An 18,499-nucleotide genomic window follows, 5' to 3' on the forward strand; every position below is an offset into this window, starting at 1 on the left:
ACCAAAGAGATGCTAAAGCTCCACTTTTTAAAAAGGCAGCTAAAGAAGGTGAATGCAAAATGCCAAATTTTACCTACCCTAAAGAACAAGAGTACCTGAGACATGCAGTAAATCTCATCTTAGAAAACAGCACTTATTTCACTGTTTTTCAGCCAAGACCTACAGTACAAAATGTTACCCCCCAAAGTCTTTGTTAAAACATGAGAAATACTACGCTGTCAGACCACAGTGTGTTTTCACAGAACTTTTTCAATGTGTTCATTTTTTCACTTTCTCAAAACTTCAGAGTTAAAAAAAAAAAAAACAAACAACAAATTAGTATCATTTAAATACACTACTGCTAACTCCAGAGCAAGATGCACTTTTTTTCTGAAATTACAAGAGCTCTCAGTAAATATTTACACAAACAGAGCTGTACTCTACTGTTTCACCAGTTCCATTTTTATCTCCTCCCAAGTGCTTTCACACAGGTGTCTTTTTTTTGTTTTATGGCTCCCCTGATTTTTTTGCCAGTAAACATTTTTATAAGCAACCAACGACACTTAATTTTCTTGAAAAGGCTCACTGGTACCTCATGTAACATTTTTGAAAAATACTTTTTACTTATAGCAATATATCTGACCACACGACTATATAAATGACACTGTCATAGTTTTGAAATTGTATTATATTGCTGGGACTGTTTCTATAAAACAGATTAAACCCCATCTTTGTCACTTAAGATGGGATACTTAAGAGTTTGGCTCTAGTCCCACAATGTTTAGCAAAGAATTCCCCTAGACTTCAGGGAGACTTTCCAGTACATAAAGACCTGCATGTATCTTCTCCTACTGCCAGCATCCCAGCTCTTTAAAGCTGCTTAGGACATGTCAAATAGGTGTGATGAACACTTCAGGACATCATATTAAGGAACTATAATTTCCTGCAGGATACCACGCAGTGAGTGAGACTTTGTAAAGCTAAAAAGCTGTTCTAGAAGGATGCTCTGTGAAGAAAAGGAAAGATCACAGACAACGCACATGAAGAAATACTTTGCAAAAGTATTTCCCAAGATGTCTGTGCCTTTAAAGCCCAAGTTTGCTTCCAGATGCTAAGGCCCTGATACCACTGCATATTTCACGTACTGTGATTGACCAGGAAATACATTGAAAAGTGTTCAGCCAACAGTGCAGCAGCTGCATAGCTAAAGAAAACACAAATCCCTTTTAATTTCACATTTACCGAACAAGTACAATACATCATCAACTAACTAGAGCACAGCCCAGGTCAGGCAGGAATACTTAGCTACGCCAGCTGATCCACATACAAATATCAGCCTCATTTCAAGTCCTTCTGCTTAAAATAGACACCACACAGCAATTTTGATCTCACAAGCCTCAGACCTCGGGAAGGTAGATGTTCCATTTACACCAAGCATATAGGCTCCTTCTATAGTCAGGGAAGACAGGTTTGTGCTGATCTCCTAAGTCTGGCCTTGATCAGCCTCTTCAATACTTACAAGGTACCTGTAACCTTCCAGCGACTACTTAAGGAAGCCAGAACCTTATTTTACAAGGACTGTTTTGGTAGGCTCCTACTCAGCTGCGAATGAGGTGTCTACAGACTGCGCCAAACCTCTCACTTCTATGTAAAGTGCATGAACACCGACTAGATGAAAAAACCCACCATATATGTGGAAATCTAAAACAGGAATATGGACCCTTGGGACATACTGGGAACACTTGAGCTGGAATCTGCAACACAGAAGGCATTAAGCGGAACTCGGAACACCTGCATTAAGTTCCCTATGATTCTGAAGTCCTGTGGTCATCCCGTGGCTTAAATGAAAATATTTCTGCCTTTTAATTATGCTTTTGTCATCAGACTAAAACAGGAGCCCAGCACAGGCAAATTCCAAAAAACCTGTTAGGAAAAACATGGATAAGTGGCCTTCTCTGGAATATCCTTCCTCAGCTTGCAAATAATCCCATCCTGTCTGTGCTAAACAATCCTACTGAAACTTTTCTGCAGCAATTATAAGACGCCTGTTTACAAGGAGGAAAAGCCAACCAACCAAGCTGGGGGCCTAACGAAGGGCACAACAATTTTGAGCACCTTCCACTTTGATGCCTCAGCATCTCCAACTGTTGTTAAAAAAAAATCTCTTAAGTTAAAAAAAAAAGACAACAACCAGATTCAATTTCTGTTTGAGACAAGAGACCACAGATACACTTTCCTATACAGCAGGAATAACACTTGAGCAAAATCACTTCACCATTTCCATCAAACACATGTAAAAACTCTGAACAGGCTGTAAATGACTGGTTCCTCCACATCCCAGCTTTCCAAATTGTAGTCCATGGACTACTTTATACTGTATCAGAGGTCCTCATTTCCAGTAGCTATTTTTAAAGTACATTGAAAAAAATAATTGAAGTAATTAATTATTACTGTTCCAGGAAGATATTCTGTGGTCACCAATGGCCCAAAAAGGGACTTCAGACAATCCATGAGAAAGAAGAGAAATGGTTCCAAGCCTCCCTATTAATCTCTCATCACTGCTATGAAAAATCTTGAAAACCTCTGTCAAATTAAAAGTTACCACATTACAGCAGCAGCAGAGAATTTTAAGAAAGGTGCCACCATGTACACAAAGACACATACTAAGAAAAAAAAAAAACAACCCTGCAGTAGCATCTGATCCAATGAAGAAACAGAATTTCACACTGGAGACACAGATGGCAATGCTCTTCATTCCAACAGTTAGAGCCATAGCCTCACTATGCTATATCCTGTACCAATATGGGTACCACTTATTTCCAGTGGTTTTCCAAAAGTGAATCACAGAATTTGGATGAGTGTTTCCTGCTCCCAGATTAAATGACAATTACCCAATATAATTATTTTTAGCATGGTGCTCTTTTTAACCAATGAGACCACAGGCTTTTATGTATCAAATACACTTTATTCCCTTCTTCCAGATAAAAATTTGCTTTGTTTGTATCTGATGCAAATAATGAGTTATGGCATTCTCAGACATACCAAAATGTGAAACATTTCTTTAACTACAGAAGCAAAACGAAGATCATTTGCAGGTACACACACACACAAAAACACAGCCCGACTAATGAGTAACATAGAGACACTTCACAGCCCAATAAAAAATGGGTTTACATGATAAAAAAGATTGCAGAGAAGTTTAACATACAGTTCAAGTAAAAGACTTATTTGTCTACTGTTTTGCCATCTTCAGCAGAACTTAACAGAATTTTGCCGCCATAGTGGAAAGAAGAAGAGTTGGCTGTTCAGGTGGCCCTTTAGAAAATATATGGGAAAAGGCCTCAAGAAGACAAGTGGAAAATCAGATAAAGGGGCTGGGATCTAAAGCAAACTAATAGGAAATGCTAAGAATACCTTCAGAGTTCAGATACCTGACTAAGGACAAGATGTATATGCTTCAATCCGCTTGCGGTGGAGAGTCTAAAGTTAACTCCTACGCATCAGTTCTCAAAAGAGCTCGCTATTCCTCAGGTACATGCTCTCAAGTACCAGCACCTCTTTTTTTTGTTAGTTTGTTTTGTTTAAAACTTCAGCGTTCTTCTTCTTCTATGCTTAATTAAGGAAACAGAGCAAGCTGAACTATAACGACATGGAAATCACTAGTAAAAATCAATACAATTATACTCTTTGGCAAAGTAAAAATAAGTAGAATACAAGCCTGAGTCTACATGACCAAAAATAACTCTCAATATGGTTTTTAAAATAGTATGGTTGAAATGTTATCACACTGTAAAAGTGACAACAGCCAATCTATGAATGCAAAGAAAATGGAAAAGATCTACTGAGGAGTGAGAAGAATACAAAATGCCACAGTATTTTCTCTTAATATGACAACACAGCATCCACATGGCCAGTATGGCAAGTTAAAGCTTGCCATGTTTGTGACCTATGAGGCAGACTCAGGACTGAGGGAATAATTTCAGACTGGCAGAACACTACAAATGACCTCTTGCAACGACTCTGTCAAACAGCAGCATGGTATCCAAACATCCTACACAGCTCATTCCCAGCACAGACCAGCTCCCTCCGTGCTCAGGCACACCAGCTTGACTGTGCTCACTCAAGCTGCAAGATCCAAGTCTATTGTTTCAACTTCCTAGCACAGTCAAGTGTACTTTTATTAAAATGAAAGTCCATCAATTTATTTCCTGAGGGCTGAATTATAGTTCTACTAAAAATCAATAATAAAAATGTCCACCTATTTCACTACTATGAAGTTCAGACTTTTTTTTTTTTTTAAATAACAAATGGATGAAATCTCATGTTACCATATCTTACAAAGCTTTTAGATTACTGTTACTTGAACACTCATACTAACAGGAAAAAAAAAAAAAAAAATCAAGAGAGGGCCTGGACTAGAAATCTAAACTTACAGTGCTGAAATACACTGGTGCATTTGTATCTGGAAATCATCCTATTGGCTAACATTCAAAAACTCAGTACTACCCATTTATTTATTTAGAACCACACAATCTGCTATTTATTTTAAAATACACCAGCTATGGTTAAAGTTAAAAAGGTTATCTTGACAAGATTTCTATTTGACATTTAAAGATTAAAACAGAACAGTGTAATAAGTTACCTTTCCATAGACGTCCAAGAGAAAGCTATATTATCCTAGCACTCCTTGGTGCACATTAGAAACTCTTGCTGGTATTTGTGAGAGTAACTGCTAAACTATTGGGATTATAACATTGTAAGTACTAACCATTTTAAGTTTTGGACCAATTCTCTCAACTATTCTGTGCCTCAGGATTGTGTGTGTGTGTGTGTGTGTTTATTTCCAATTCTCCTCCACATAACCACTTCTCTAACTACTGTTAAAGCCATGAGCACTAATTCTGTAATTCATCACTGAGGGGATTATGTACCCTTGCATTACGTTATACAAGTTCGATTCCAAATCCAAAGATAAATAATCAAAGTTTTATACTAGATCACAAGTAATCAGTTGTAAATAATTTCACTATGAAGTGAATTTTTGTAGTTCACAAACAACTTTAATCAACATCACAAATCTTTATCAATAGTTTCTGTACAAGATTGTTACAACAAAAGCATAACTTTTTGTTGTGTTAAAGAGGCAATATTATAGTTATATGTCATTACTTTTGGCAGAAATAATTACTCAGGACTGAAACCTGTAAAAGGTGGAAGTCCACCCTCCTATAAACTTTACCAAATGTTTACATCATAAAATCAAATGATGTTACAACACAAAGGAGTGCAACTGCCTTACAGAAGAATTTTACCTCCACCTTCCTGATCCAAATCTCATTTACACAAAAAAAGACTTCTTGTGTGGGAATCGGTGAAAAATTTGGTTAGATACATCACCTGACATTCGTCTGCCTTTTAAAGTAAACTAAAACCACTCACTGAGTTTTTGAAAAAAAAATAAAATAAATAAATAAATCAGTATCAGAGAACATGGTAAAAAGACTACAGAGGAAATTCATACCATGACTTCTCAATAATTCAAGCACTGGAGAGACCACTGTAGTTGAAGCAGTCAACTTGGTGATGTAGAAGGGTTCTGCATTAACTACAAAACTGATGAGGTTTGCATCCATTTGTCAATCCTAGTCTTATCTCTTTTAAATAATGCTAAAATACAACATTACCAGTTATTGCAAATAACTTTCTATAGCCTGAATTATCTCCATCAGTGAAGGCAGACTAAGCCAGCATCATTCTTGTTTTCTTGTCTTGAGCAACCGTTAAACATTACTGTCTCCTACATAAGAGTTAAACCTAACTCTCCCCCAAAAAGGCTGTCAGATGTCTTGTTCAATCATCTTGTGACTTCTGGTGAGCAAAAGTCTAGATCCAAAGAAAAAACAAAATCTTCCAAATTCTCATTCTTTGATATACATTACTTTGATAATGCTATCCAATTTAATAAGGGGTTAAACTGGACATTAGGACTGTCTTAAATACTGTTTTTAAATAATATACTGCCTAGGACACAACATGAGGCAAACCTAAAACTGCTTAGATCTTATTTCATTGACATGATTTTCCCACCGTTACTGGAATGATTTATTGATTTGTCTTTGACTGAAGAGAAGCAAAATCCTCTCCCTCAAGCTGCACTTACAGCACTTGTTCTTAGTCTGCTTTAAAGTATCTGTGAAACAGATATGGAAATTGAGACCCAATGGAACAATGAGTTTCATACCATACACTCATCATCATGGCATGTATCGAACAGATTTTACTAAAGCATCACTTGGAAAAGCTTGGAAAATTCTCCACCATGCTTTACGGTTTCTAAGAAACTTCTGCTGTTACTGGTATCAGCAAGTTTGCTATTTTGGCATCACACTAAAGCCCTGGTGCCTCCATTTCTGACCCCTTCAAACAAAAACAAGCTGCTCAACAATGTCTAATCCGTGCGTCATGTAATCCTGCTTAATACTCTACAAACTCTGGGTAATATTTGGGTAGTTTTTAAATTTAGCAAAGAACATCCTGGCCTACTTCAAAGATACCCTCGCCTTGGGTAGCGTCCCTTAGAAATGTCACCCACACTCATTTCAAAGAAGAAAAGCAAACACACATAAATGCATAAGAGAAATGAACAAAAGATGAAATAAGAGATCCTGGTCTAATAACATAATAAAAACATACGCTATTACAAATCAAACTATTGAAATGGAAATATGAAGATGATGTGAGCACCAAACACACCACTCAAACAACTAAAGAGACATTCCGACTCTCGACGCTGCTTTGGCCACATTTACCAGTACAAGACAGAACCCTGCGCAGGCACACCTGTCCCCCTGCTTCCAGCGAGGGCAGACTCTGCTGCAGAGGACTGTGGCATGGCCAGCTAAATCACACAAGCCTTCCTCCCATCCACACAGAGCAATTAATACAAAGTCAGCTACCGCTCCGCCAGAGAAACAGAAAATCCCTTCTTTCAGACATCGTCCGCTTCCTGCAGCATCACTATCTCAAAAGTGGCTCACACTGCAGATACTACCAAAGAGGTCTAAATTAAATTCCATTGTAATTCTTCAGTATACCGTCCTGACTGTCCTTCCTAAGATCCCTCAGACCCTCGCTGAAGGACAAATATGTTCCTATTTTGTTTAGGCTGTCAGGCAGACACTCTCCAATCATTAGCCTCTTGTCAACAGCGATGCTGGGGTAGATTACTAGTGCGTACTGCTTGTAATGGCAGGTGCATGGCCCTGGGGCTGCCATCTGCCAGGAAGGAAGTGTTCTCCTCTAGGATGCTGAAGGGATTGACAAATCATGTAAACAAAACACTGAATCATTCCTAATCTATGGAATCAAGCTATTGCATTACTCTTCTGCAATGTAGATGTTACCAACAGAGGTGGGGGCTTAGGTTTGGGTCTTGGGTTGTTTTTTTTCCCCCCAATTAACTATTTCTGTGGTTGATTTACTGAGATAAAAAACAACCTCTAAAATAACTTTTATTTAACTGGACAGGCAAGCCTTGATTTGAAAACAAACAAAAAAATACCCTGGTATCAAAGATGTTTATTTTGGAAAGTATTTCTCTGCTGTTAACTTGTAACATACGTCTTTCCAGAGCATATTGCCCTTCACTGTGCGCAGGAACTAGATTTTTTCCAATCACTATTTTTGATACATCTATACACAATTTTGGGCCACCATCAATTCATTAAAAATTTGAGAACATCTGTTTTGAAAAAAAAAAAAAAAAAAAAAAAAAAGAGAGTAAAAAATCCCTGGATAGTAACAGAACTCTGAGTATAGTCTTTGGTCTTTTAAATCCATTTCCAAAGGGATTTCTCAACAGTGCTAGTTTAGTGGCCCATTTTTCACCTCAGCTACCACGCAATAGCACAACTCCATGAAAATATGCACACACTTACCAGACTAGTCGCTGCAATCATACATGTTCAGGAAAGTTACTCATTACTGTCTAACTGGCAACACACAGGAGTTTACACACTACTGCTGTCTTTAAGTGCGCCTCAAATGCTAGCGCTTTAACGCTCCATTAAGTGTATTTTTTAGGTGAGGTTCTGTAAAGATGTAATCTTTACAGTGATTTTTCTGTGGTTTGGATCAGGCTCATAACACGTAAACCTTAAAAGCTTGCTTTAAATATAAACACCTACAACCCTGCAACTAAGGGATTCGTCCTACCTATGTAAGTGTGGAAACTGCAAATACAATGTAAACCAGTATTCCTGGTTTCTTCTACAGCTGACAGAGGTGCAGGGGAGAAGTTGGGCTACTTTGTAACTTGCATTTAAAAGAGATGGGAGCAGTCACCCTTGCTGGCTCTGTTTACTGCTGCTGGTTCTTGTGAGCGCCTGGCAATCTGACTAACCCAAGATGCCCACATGCTGGACAGCTAAAGGCAGTTGAGACAAACACAAGTGTAAAAAACAAAACAGGAAAGCCTTTGGAAAGGCTGAAGGAGGAAAACCAGCCTTTTCAACAACCAGCAGCAAGGGGACCCCTGAGCAGAACATGGCTTTTCAAGGCTGTCACTCTTGACATTCTGCATACATACACACAAAAACTTTAAAAACAACCACATGCCAGACAACAGACACACAAACAAATCGTGTATGAACTTTGGGGTCACCATACCATCTTCTAAAAACTCAACGGGTGCTCCTGATCTCTGTGTATACACAGACCACTTCTAAGTAAACACTGTAAGAAACTACAACAAAAAACAGTGTTGTGAAACCCTCATAACTACACACCCCAATTTATCACATCAGTCAATATACTCACTTCAAATTGCCATTACACACACTGCACCGACATAACATTAAAACTTCCACAAACTCTGCTGAAGTGTATCATAACTAATACACAACACACCTAGGCACAAAGAGAAAACATACAGACAACCAGTATAAAAGCATACTATACCTCAACAAATTGGGAAAAAGAAAAGACCCCAGATATAGGCATTTCTTTATGTGTTTATTACTTTAGAAAGAAACATATTAACATAAATAGTGCTTTAGAGGAAATCTGATATAAACAAAAAACACCTGGATGTACCTATGTTGTCATTTAACTGCCTAATAGGAAGGAAAGTTAGATTACACACACGAACTCTAGCTTAATTTTTCCTTGGATGCTTGCTGCGTTTCAACCTTTAAACCACTTCAACATTCCAGTGTAATTAACGCTATTTAAAATAATAGTAAATCAACCGTAAAGAAACCTATGTTACTTTCTCCTTATTAAAAACAAACAAACCACCGTATAAAACATGTCCTAATACTCTTTCTGTTCACACATTCCTTTATCCATTTTACTTAGAAGCAAATGTTAGTCTCTGTAGCTATCTTGAAAGAAATCATGTAATCAGAAGCAATCATCAACCTAAGCATTTCCTCTGCCTTGAGCAATGACTGTACTGGTTCATTTTAGAACAAATCCACCATTCAACTTGGTCTATAACAATTTATCTTAAACGACTCAAAGTAACCATGACATTCTTTCTAAGAGCAGTATAGCTAAACATAATCTAAAGTATAAAAAGCAAAATAAAAGTCTAATAGATGTTACACATTTTAATATTCTATCTGCTTGTAAAAAGCTAACATCCGTATAATAAACATAATTTAAAATATCAAAGGCTTCATTTAATCTCAGATAACTTCAGTTTACATTTTGTGTTTCACAAGTGGCACTGCTGGGTTCAGACCTAACCATTTTGGTTTGGCCGGCTGTAAAATGCAGTCTGGAAGACAAGAAATGAATTTCTAGAGGTTGTAAAATAAAACCTCAGATTTTTAATTCTAATCATAAGAGATTTAAAAAATAAAACTACGTAAGGTATTAAATGTAGTTATTTCTGCTGTTAATTTTGATGTTCCCGCAGAACTTGCAATAAAAGAAACTACTACAACTGATTTATTAAAAAAAAATTTAAAAAGATGTATAGATTTCTAACACAGCATATAGTTCTTTTAATACTTCTAACAAGTCATTTTAAAATGAGTACAAGTTTTGTTAGAGACAAACGTTCTCATGCTGCGCTAAGAACCAAAACTTAATGGCAGTTGGCATATCAGAGGAGAAAAAAATTAATAATATAATTCACTGTGCAAAGCAATCCCAAGGAAAAAGGAAGCAAGGGTTATGTCTTCAATAATCTCAAATGCCATTAGAAAGACACAGGAAGAGATTTCTCAAGATAGGCTTTTTATTGTTTAGGTGCAATCATAAAACCCTCACAAAAGTAAGAGCTAATTGACAAGGCAGGGGGGTCATTATTATCAAAAATCACCTTGTTATGATCTTAAGTTGATGCATTACAGATGATTACTTCTTTAAATAAATCAAGACAAAGGAAACTAACATAGGAGGAGAACAACCCTCAGGGTTTTTTTGCACTATTACACACAGTATTTGTTCAGTTTCAGAAAACTAGACCAACTACTAGAAACATGTACAAGTTACAAAGCATTTTGTTAACGGAAAAGAAAACAAATTAAAAGATAAGCCACCGAAGCTTGGTGTTTTCAATTAAGCAAAATTCCCTATTATACACCCACTAAATTTAAAGGGAATTTTACTTAAGATTTTCACGATTACACATATTAACCCCACCAAAATCGAAACAAAACTCCCATTTGATTTCAATGGAGCTAAGATCCACCATAAAAAGTCACATCATTGTTGGATGTAAACTGTCATAAATATACTGGAATAAATAAATTACACTATATGAGAAAAATGAATGTAAATGTCTCTATAAATAATGAAAACCATACACAGTTCATATGTTTTTAAGCAAAAAAAAAAAAAAGGTCATAATTTAAGAACAAAGGCTAATTGTCAGCAAGTAACAAGTTTCAACCAACCAGCAACAGTATTTTATTTACACATCAGATGAAGGCAAGTGTTTCTCCAATTCTTAAATATTTGCACACTTTCAGAACACAGTAAAACTAAATGAGCCAATAATTTCAAGCAACCTTTTTAATTTTTCTGTTTTGACAGCAGCTGTGGATGCACTGACTTGCTCTTGCCACAACAGGATAACATGAACAGAGATTTCCAAAAGCACAGCACTCCCTACAGCAGAGGCAAGTTACTGATAGCAGAGAGACAAGCTACATGTGAAAACCAGCCACCTTTAAAATATACAAATAACTTCCCTTAAAACACTTATCCACACGAAAACACATCTACTGCTACAGACATTCAGGGAGAATTCAAACTGGTTTTTAACGTGTATTTTACACAAACCAAATTATTAATTTACTGGGAAGGTAATTACAAGGAGCTTCTTTGTATACCCTGTATCTCTGAGATTCTCCTGTTCTAAACACTAAATATATGTGGATTATCCACTGTTTTAAAATTGTTAGAAACCTCTCTTGGTTTTTGAAGAAGTAAAGCTTCTTAACTTTGCTAATATAGTTAAAAACAAAATTTGAAAAAAGTGCAAACTACTAAGTAAACAATGCTGATTATATATAAGCTATCTTTTGTGCAAACCATTAATTTTTAGAAAATTAGATTCTCTCAACTCTACCTGAATTACTGTGTTAAAATAATCTTGCCTATGCTCAAAATACAGTTTCCTTAAATCGCATGTATTTCTCTGGAAAACACTAAATTCTTAGTAGTCTCCCAAATTACAGTGTTTGAAATTCACATACACTGGCACAATACTTGGTGATCTTTTTCAAACAAACTTCAGTGTAAAATCCCAATGAAAACCAAAAGGTAAACTAGGAAATTTGCAAAAGCTAATGATTTGATTCAACTTACGCTGATGAAGTCCTTTGTGATAGATTTCTCCTTCTTTGTGCTATGACTTCCCCAGTTTGCCTGCAATTAACCCGAAGCCCTGTTTTTTGGTACCTAACCCTGCGTGCTGCTGCCTGCTGATGCTTGTGTAAGGTTTTTCCTTACTGCCTTGGCCTGCTGATACTGGCTACATTAATCCCTGAGCCCAGGAGGCGTGCACGCTTCTCAGGGAAGCAGGGTGGTGAAGACAGCCTTGCCTCCTACAGAGAGAGTAAACCTCAACTGGCTTCCCCGCACCACTTCTCGCTGCGGTCTGCATTTACAAGCTTACGGGAAAGAGGAAAAATAAACACGCATGCAGATTAAATATTAAAATAAGCCAAGCCTATAACCACCCTTTTGACAAATATATGGCAGAACCAACACCACCCCCCCCCCTCCTCTGTACACTGTGTACCAAATTAACAGGGTTATGTTTATTGCATTAGCCTTTTGTTTACTGGATGGGAAGGGCAACAGTGGGTTCCCCATTTATCCTGCTTTTCGCCTGGATGGTGACCAGGCTGCCATCCACTCCAGGTTTTCCCGGTAACTGGTGCCCGCTTCCCGCCACCTCCACCCCCACCCTGCTTTAGGGTCAGCAGTTTGGGGAACGTTGTGGAAATAGCTCTTTCCCAACATGGGGCTTGCTTTGCGGTTGGGGCTGTAGGTGGCTCAAGAAAAACTCGTTTCTGTGAAAAATCAGATTGCAAAGCAAAGGGCGTGACGATTTTTTGGTGGCCGGGAAAACAATCCCAAGGGTGGACAAGGACAGGGGGAGCTGCAGCATCCCCACCACTCTAGGTCAAGCCACAGGGATCCTGAAAACGACCCCAGTAAAACTAGAAGCAACAAACAAGTAACACTCTGCCCTCAACCCTTCCAGTCGCTTAGAATAAGAGTTCATGCTTTCAAACTCTGACATTTCATTCAACAATCCTCTCGTCTTAATTAGGTTCAAAGCTTGCTCTGCAAACGGTGGATCTCTCATCTTTTCCATCTTCCTGTACTTCCTATCAAAAAAGAAAATATTTTCTTCTTCAAAATCAACTAACTACTAAGAAAGCAGAAAAAAAAACCCAACCCTGCAAGTGGCTCTTGCAAAACTGTCGCTGTGCCTATTATTGATGACCTCTATCAGCACTGTGAATACAGGAGCAGTACCTATTCCCCTCCAAGCAACTACTATTAGGTGGTATGTTGTTTCACCTAGCTACACCCATAAACGTAGATAGCACAGCCATATATGCATACGGGTTTAAAGTACCACATCTTGCATATATTCAAGAGCAAAGAAAATCCCTATGGTGTCTCATCATTGACTTTTAATCCCTGACAGACCGGCTGTTCTGTGTGCTCCCCAACCAGCCCCCAGTTGTGTAAAAATTCTCACTCCCTACGAGGAGGCGGGTTGCTATTTTGGGATGTTGTGTAAATGTGTGTGTATTTCTTTGTTTCTTTTTTCTTCTTTCAAACAGCATAACTAGCACCTCAAGAAAGGAACAGCTACATAATTGAAACCTGAATTCTCTCTCACCCCAAGTTTCAGATTTCTTCAGTTTGCTTTTGCCTTTGAACACCCAGCGTTTGCAATCCGTGTAAAAGCAAGCCAACCAACTGGTCATTCATGCTGGGACTGAGCCGCCAGCTGGGCCATAGTTACACGCCACCATAGGGTGGGCCTTTAAGTGAAATGTGCGATACAACATGCAATAGCGCGTGCATACAGTGACTTCTGGAAAGAATTATTATTTTCTTTTTAAATTCACATTCCATGCTCAGCATGATTTACTGTTAAACTTTTGCAAGAGAGAAGATATTTCAAAACCAAGATATTAAATTTATCTTTCTCATTTTGATATGATTGACCTTCCCAGCTAGAGAGCCAAGGATTTTTTTGTAACCTGATGTCCCCAGTCTAACAATCCTGAGTTTAACTCAGTCATTTTACATTTTTAAATAGTATTTAGAAGCTGCATTAACACAAACTATTCTGGTCACATTTTCCAAAATCTTACATCAGAAAACTCTGAAGTACAGCCCAAACATAGTAACCGTGTAAACATTAGCTTCTGGGGGGGGTGGGGGTGGGGAGACACGACCCGAAAGTACACGCTCATAATAATAGCACAGTTGAATTAAAATATGAAGAAATACCCCACAATTAAACTTTTTCTTATACAAAGAGCCAGCGAGTTCCTCCAGGGCTGTTTATTACAGGACACATTGGGGGTAAAAGATTTTTAAGAAAGCAAGGAGGGATAGTGCTCTACCTGACAAAACACAACCCCGCGGTGAGCAACAAACACCAAGCACAAACACGCATGGCAGGCACTGTCAGACGTAGCTACTCACCTTTCACAGCACTCGCTTCTTTCAGGTTGTGAGACAGAAAGTCTATGCTGGCATAGGCGCTCATCTCCAATCTGTTGATTCCCCCATTCAGGACATGCCTGGCTTTCGACCTGGCTTTGTCACAGCTTGCCAGGGTTCCGTCCACGACGTCAATGGCGATGTAGTTGAGGCCGTTCTGGAAGCCGGCCGAGGTCTCCCGGCACATGGGGCTGCTACCCTGCTCCTCCTCCAGGCCTTCGTTTTTCCTGAGGGACACGTTCTCCACTGAGGCCGAGTTGTGCCGTTTGGGGTTGTGTGCGAAGGAGGGGGACACGGGGGTCACAGTGGTGGTGGAGGAGAAAGTTTCCGAGCTGTGCCTCCTGCGCCCCTGGGGATCTGCCCGGATGACCTTGGCCCCCCGGTTGGGGTCTGGGGGAGGGCTGGAGAGAATGAAAGCCTCAACCCCAGAGAGGGTGAGCCTCTTCACCCCAGCCGTGGGGCTGGTGACCCGGGCACTTTCTGACTTCTGAACGATGGGTTGCGGTGGGGTAGTGGCCATGCCAAAGGTCATCTCTGTGTAATCCCCACCGTCGGATGGGCTGGACGAACAAGCCACCCCCACAGCTGCCTTCAGGTAGCGCCCATCGGGCTGGCTGGTGCTGGAGGAAGAGCCTGGAGAAAGCGCTTCCAGGGAGCCCACCGAGACCGTGCCCGACTGGGAGGGCGACTGTGACCCGAAGTCAATGTTCATGTAGTCAGAGAGAGGGGAGCGCCTCTGCCCAGTGCCCGAGCCCAGGGAGGAGGCTGGGCTGTCGGCGGGCAGCGAGGGGGGAGAATAGACAGCAGCATCCCCAAAGTCAATGTTGATGTATTCACCGGGGCTCTTGGGCTCGGGCGGCAGAGGGTGCTCGTTCATGCAGGGTAGCATCGTCCGCAAGGTCTCCAAAGAGAGGCGGCTGGGCCGGGCCACCCGCTGGCACCGCTGGCTCAGGAAGCTCTCGGTCCGGCTGTGCCGCAGGGGGGAAGGCACCGTGTGGCCGGAGGGGGCAAAGGAGCCCGCAGGCGACTGGCCCGCTCCACATGCCACCTCCTCTGGGATCGTCCTCCCCGGGGAGTTCATGAAGACGTACTGGTCGCTGTCCTTTGCCAGGCCCTGGCTCTTGTAGGAGCGGGGTAAGGAGCTGTACGAGTAGCAGCCGGGCTTGGGGGGCTCGCTGGAACCGTGCCCTGAAGGAGCAAAAAAGAAGTCCGGGGGGGTGAGGGAGGGAGCCTGAGGCCCGTGCTGGGGGTCCCGAGGGGACATATTGATATAGTCGCCATTACTCAGCCTCCCATCTGAGCTCTCCACGGACAGCTTGGAGCCACACCACATCCGCATGTACCCGCTATCGTCAGGGGAGCTCTCCGCGGGCGAGCTGTTCTTGTAGCTGCTCCCGTTCCCGGGGGACCCGCCACCCACCCCCGCCCGGGGCTGCAGGATCTGCTTGGGGGCCGATACGCTGGTGGGGCTCATGGGCATGTAGTCATCGCTCCCCCGGCTTCCCTGCCCTAAGGCTGCGGCCACGCCGGGGGTCATGGGCATGTAGCCGTCATCTCCCCCTCCTCCTCCTCCTCCTCCCCCCCCCTGCCGGCGGCCCCAGGTTGGTGCTGCTGCTGCCGGAGCTACGGTGGGAGCCGATCTCGATGTCCCCGTAGTCCTCGGGGTAGGGGGTGTAGGTGACTTTGGGGGAAGCCCCGGCCTGGCAGGAGGGGAAGAGGCGGCCGGCGCTGCCGGCGAAGGTGGCGCGCATCAGCGTGTACTCGTCGAGGGAGGCGGAGGAGACCTGCGGCGGGGCGGGCCTCTGCCGGCACGGGGTGGTCAGCGAGTAGGTCCGCTTCCGATGGCCCCGCTCGGCCGCGGCGTCGGGGCACGGCCGGTAGCAGAGGCGGCCGCTCGGGGGCCGCTCCATCGCCATATAGCCGTAAAGGTCGGTGCCGCCCCCGGGGTCCCGCACCGGGGGGGTCTCGGCCACCGACTCGGGGGTGTTGCTGCGGTTGCTGGCAGTGGAGGAGGAAGAGAAGGGCCGCAGGTCGCCGCCCGGGCTGGAGCCGTACTCGTCGAAGGACATGAAGCCGGCGTCGCTGGGGGAGCCGGAGACGGAGGCGCTGCCGCTAGACGGGCGCTGCGGGTGATGCGGGTGGGCAGGCTCGGAGCCGAGGCCGCTGCTGGACGAGAGGCTAATGGGGCTGGTGGCGGAGGGGGGCGAGTGGGAGGCGGGCATGGACATGGAGCGGCTGCTCTGCAGGCCGCCACCGGCCAGCACCGGCAGCAGCTTCCCCGCCTGCCGGCCCCCGCCGCCGCCGCTGCTAAGCGTGTGCGAGCGGCTGAGGGGGGTCCGCACGGGGCCCGGGCTCATGGGGCTGCCGGCCACCGAGCCCACCCGGCAGCCGTCGCCCTCGCTGGCCGTCCGCACCCGGCACGGCGTGCACTTGGTGCCGGTGCCGGCGGCGAGGCTGTCGGTGCGGGAGCGGCGGAGGAGACCGGTCTGGCTGGGAGGCAGGTTGACCAGATGGTGGTGCCGGCGACCGGGCACAGTGATGGGGTGGGTGGCAGAGGCGCCGCTGCCGCCGGGCCCGGCGGCCCCTCCGGAGGAGGAGGAGGAGGAGGACTGGCTCTTGCTGCGGGGCCGGAACTCGGACAGCTCCTTCAGCGCCTTCATGGCCTCCAGGATGGTCTCGTGGATGTTCTGGGCCACCACCGAGTCGTCGGCCTGCATCCAGAGCTCGCCGGGGCCGGTGGCCGCCGAGCGCCCCACCTCGATGAAGAAGAAGCTGTCGGAGTGGCCGCAGCGGCGGATGTTCATCAGCTGCAGCGTGACCGTGGGCAGCTCGCAGTTGAGGCGCACGAACCCGATGGTGCGGGCCGAGAGGCACAGCCGGTGGACGCCGGTGAGGTTTTTGCTCTGCCCCAAGCCCTTGGGCTTCAGCGTCACCTGCCAGACCTCCCGGTAGGCAGCGGCGGCCGGGGTGATCAGCCCGTAGTTGAGGTCCTCGCCGGCGGCGGCCAGGGAGGCGGCGGCCGCGCCGCAGGAGGCGGAGAAGGGGGAGGCGAGGTGGCGGTGGGGGGACCCCTGGCAGGCAGCCTTGCCCTCGTTGAGCAGGTCGGTGAGCGCCCGGTACCAGCCCTCCTGCTCCTGCTCGTTCTCGGCCGCCACAGCGAAGTACTCGTCCTTGGTGTAGAGGGCGATGAGGTACTTGTGCTTGGCGTCCGCCCGCTTGTTGATGTTGAGGCAGGAGTCCAGGGCGATCACCCGCTTGGGCGCCCCGGACTTGTTCCTCCATTTCTTCTCGCTCTCGTAGTACTCCAGCCGGGCGCCCCCCGCCTCCTCCCCGCCGCTCGGGCCACGCAGCACGAAGAAGCGCTTGTGGCCGTGCTTCTGCTTGCGCAGGTACCCGCACTTCCTCACGCCCTGGTTGTTGTTGTTGTTGTTGTTCAGGTTGGGGCCGGGCGGGGAGCTCAGGGGGGGCAGCAGCCCCAGCACGGCGGGGCTCGCCATCCCCGACCCCGCGGCAGGAGAGCCGCCCCGCTCCTCTCGCTGCTGCCGCTGCCGAGCGGGACCCGGGGGGCCGAGCGCCGCGGGAAAACGGGAACGGGGGGCGGGGAGCGAAGCGAGTAAAATAAAGTTATTCCTCCGCGGGAAGAGCGCGGCAGCCCGAAGCCGCGGCGGGGTCCTCCGCCGTCGCCTCTAGGCAGCGGGTGCTGCCGGCGGCCGCCCGGCGTCCTCCCCGGCTCGGCTACCGGCGGCGCCGCTGCCGCTCTCCGGCCGCTGCTGCTGCCGCTGCTGCTGCCGGCGCCGGCGGGAGTTTCGCCGTAAGTAACACATCGCGCACCGAGTGCCCCAACTAAAGAGCAAAACAACACGTGACCGCCGCCTTACCGAGACGCTCACACACCGAGACAGGGCGGGGCTCGGCCGCCGCCGGCACCGCCCCGCATTGGCCGCCGCGCCGCGCGAAAGACGGCACCGACCGCCAATGGAACGGTGGGGCAGGCCCTCGAACGCGAGGCAGCGTCACGCCATTGGGTGGCGGGAGCCTCGTCCCCCACCCCTTTCCGTCCCCTCCGCGGCGGGCGTGTTCCCGCCCACAGCCTCCGGCCCCCCTCAGGCACAGCGGGACCCGCCCCCCCCCTCCCCGCCTTCCGCGCACACAGCCCGGAGCGCGCCGGGCCGCGGGAACGGCGGGGCGAGCCGGTGCACCCGGCTGAGCCCCTGTGCCGGCCCCCGCCATCCATGGCAGGCCCGGCGGGCGGGACACGGGTGGACATCGGCGTCGCTGGCCGCGGCCATCAGGTGCTGCCGACCCG

At 45.3% G+C, this 18,499-nt stretch overlaps 1 protein-coding gene across 1 annotated transcript in view; it reads right to left on the minus strand.

Moving 5' to 3' along the window:
• The window catches only part of IRS2 (insulin receptor substrate 2), a 31,754-nt gene extending 13,685 nt beyond the window's left edge, over nucleotides 1-18,069 (minus strand). The window contains 2 exon segments of the mRNA XM_040584518.1: nucleotides 14,176-15,778; nucleotides 15,780-18,069. Of these exon segments, the coding sequence (XP_040440452.1) occupies nucleotides 14,176-15,778; nucleotides 15,780-17,690 (3,514 nt within the window). The 5' untranslated portion in view covers nucleotides 17,691-18,069.
• Between the last annotated feature and the right edge of the window lie 430 nt (nucleotides 18,070-18,499).

This window comes from Falco naumanni, chromosome 2 (assembly GCF_017639655.2).
Source record: "Falco naumanni isolate bFalNau1 chromosome 2, bFalNau1.pat, whole genome shotgun sequence".
NCBI lineage: Eukaryota > Metazoa > Chordata > Aves > Falconiformes > Falconidae > Falco > Falco naumanni.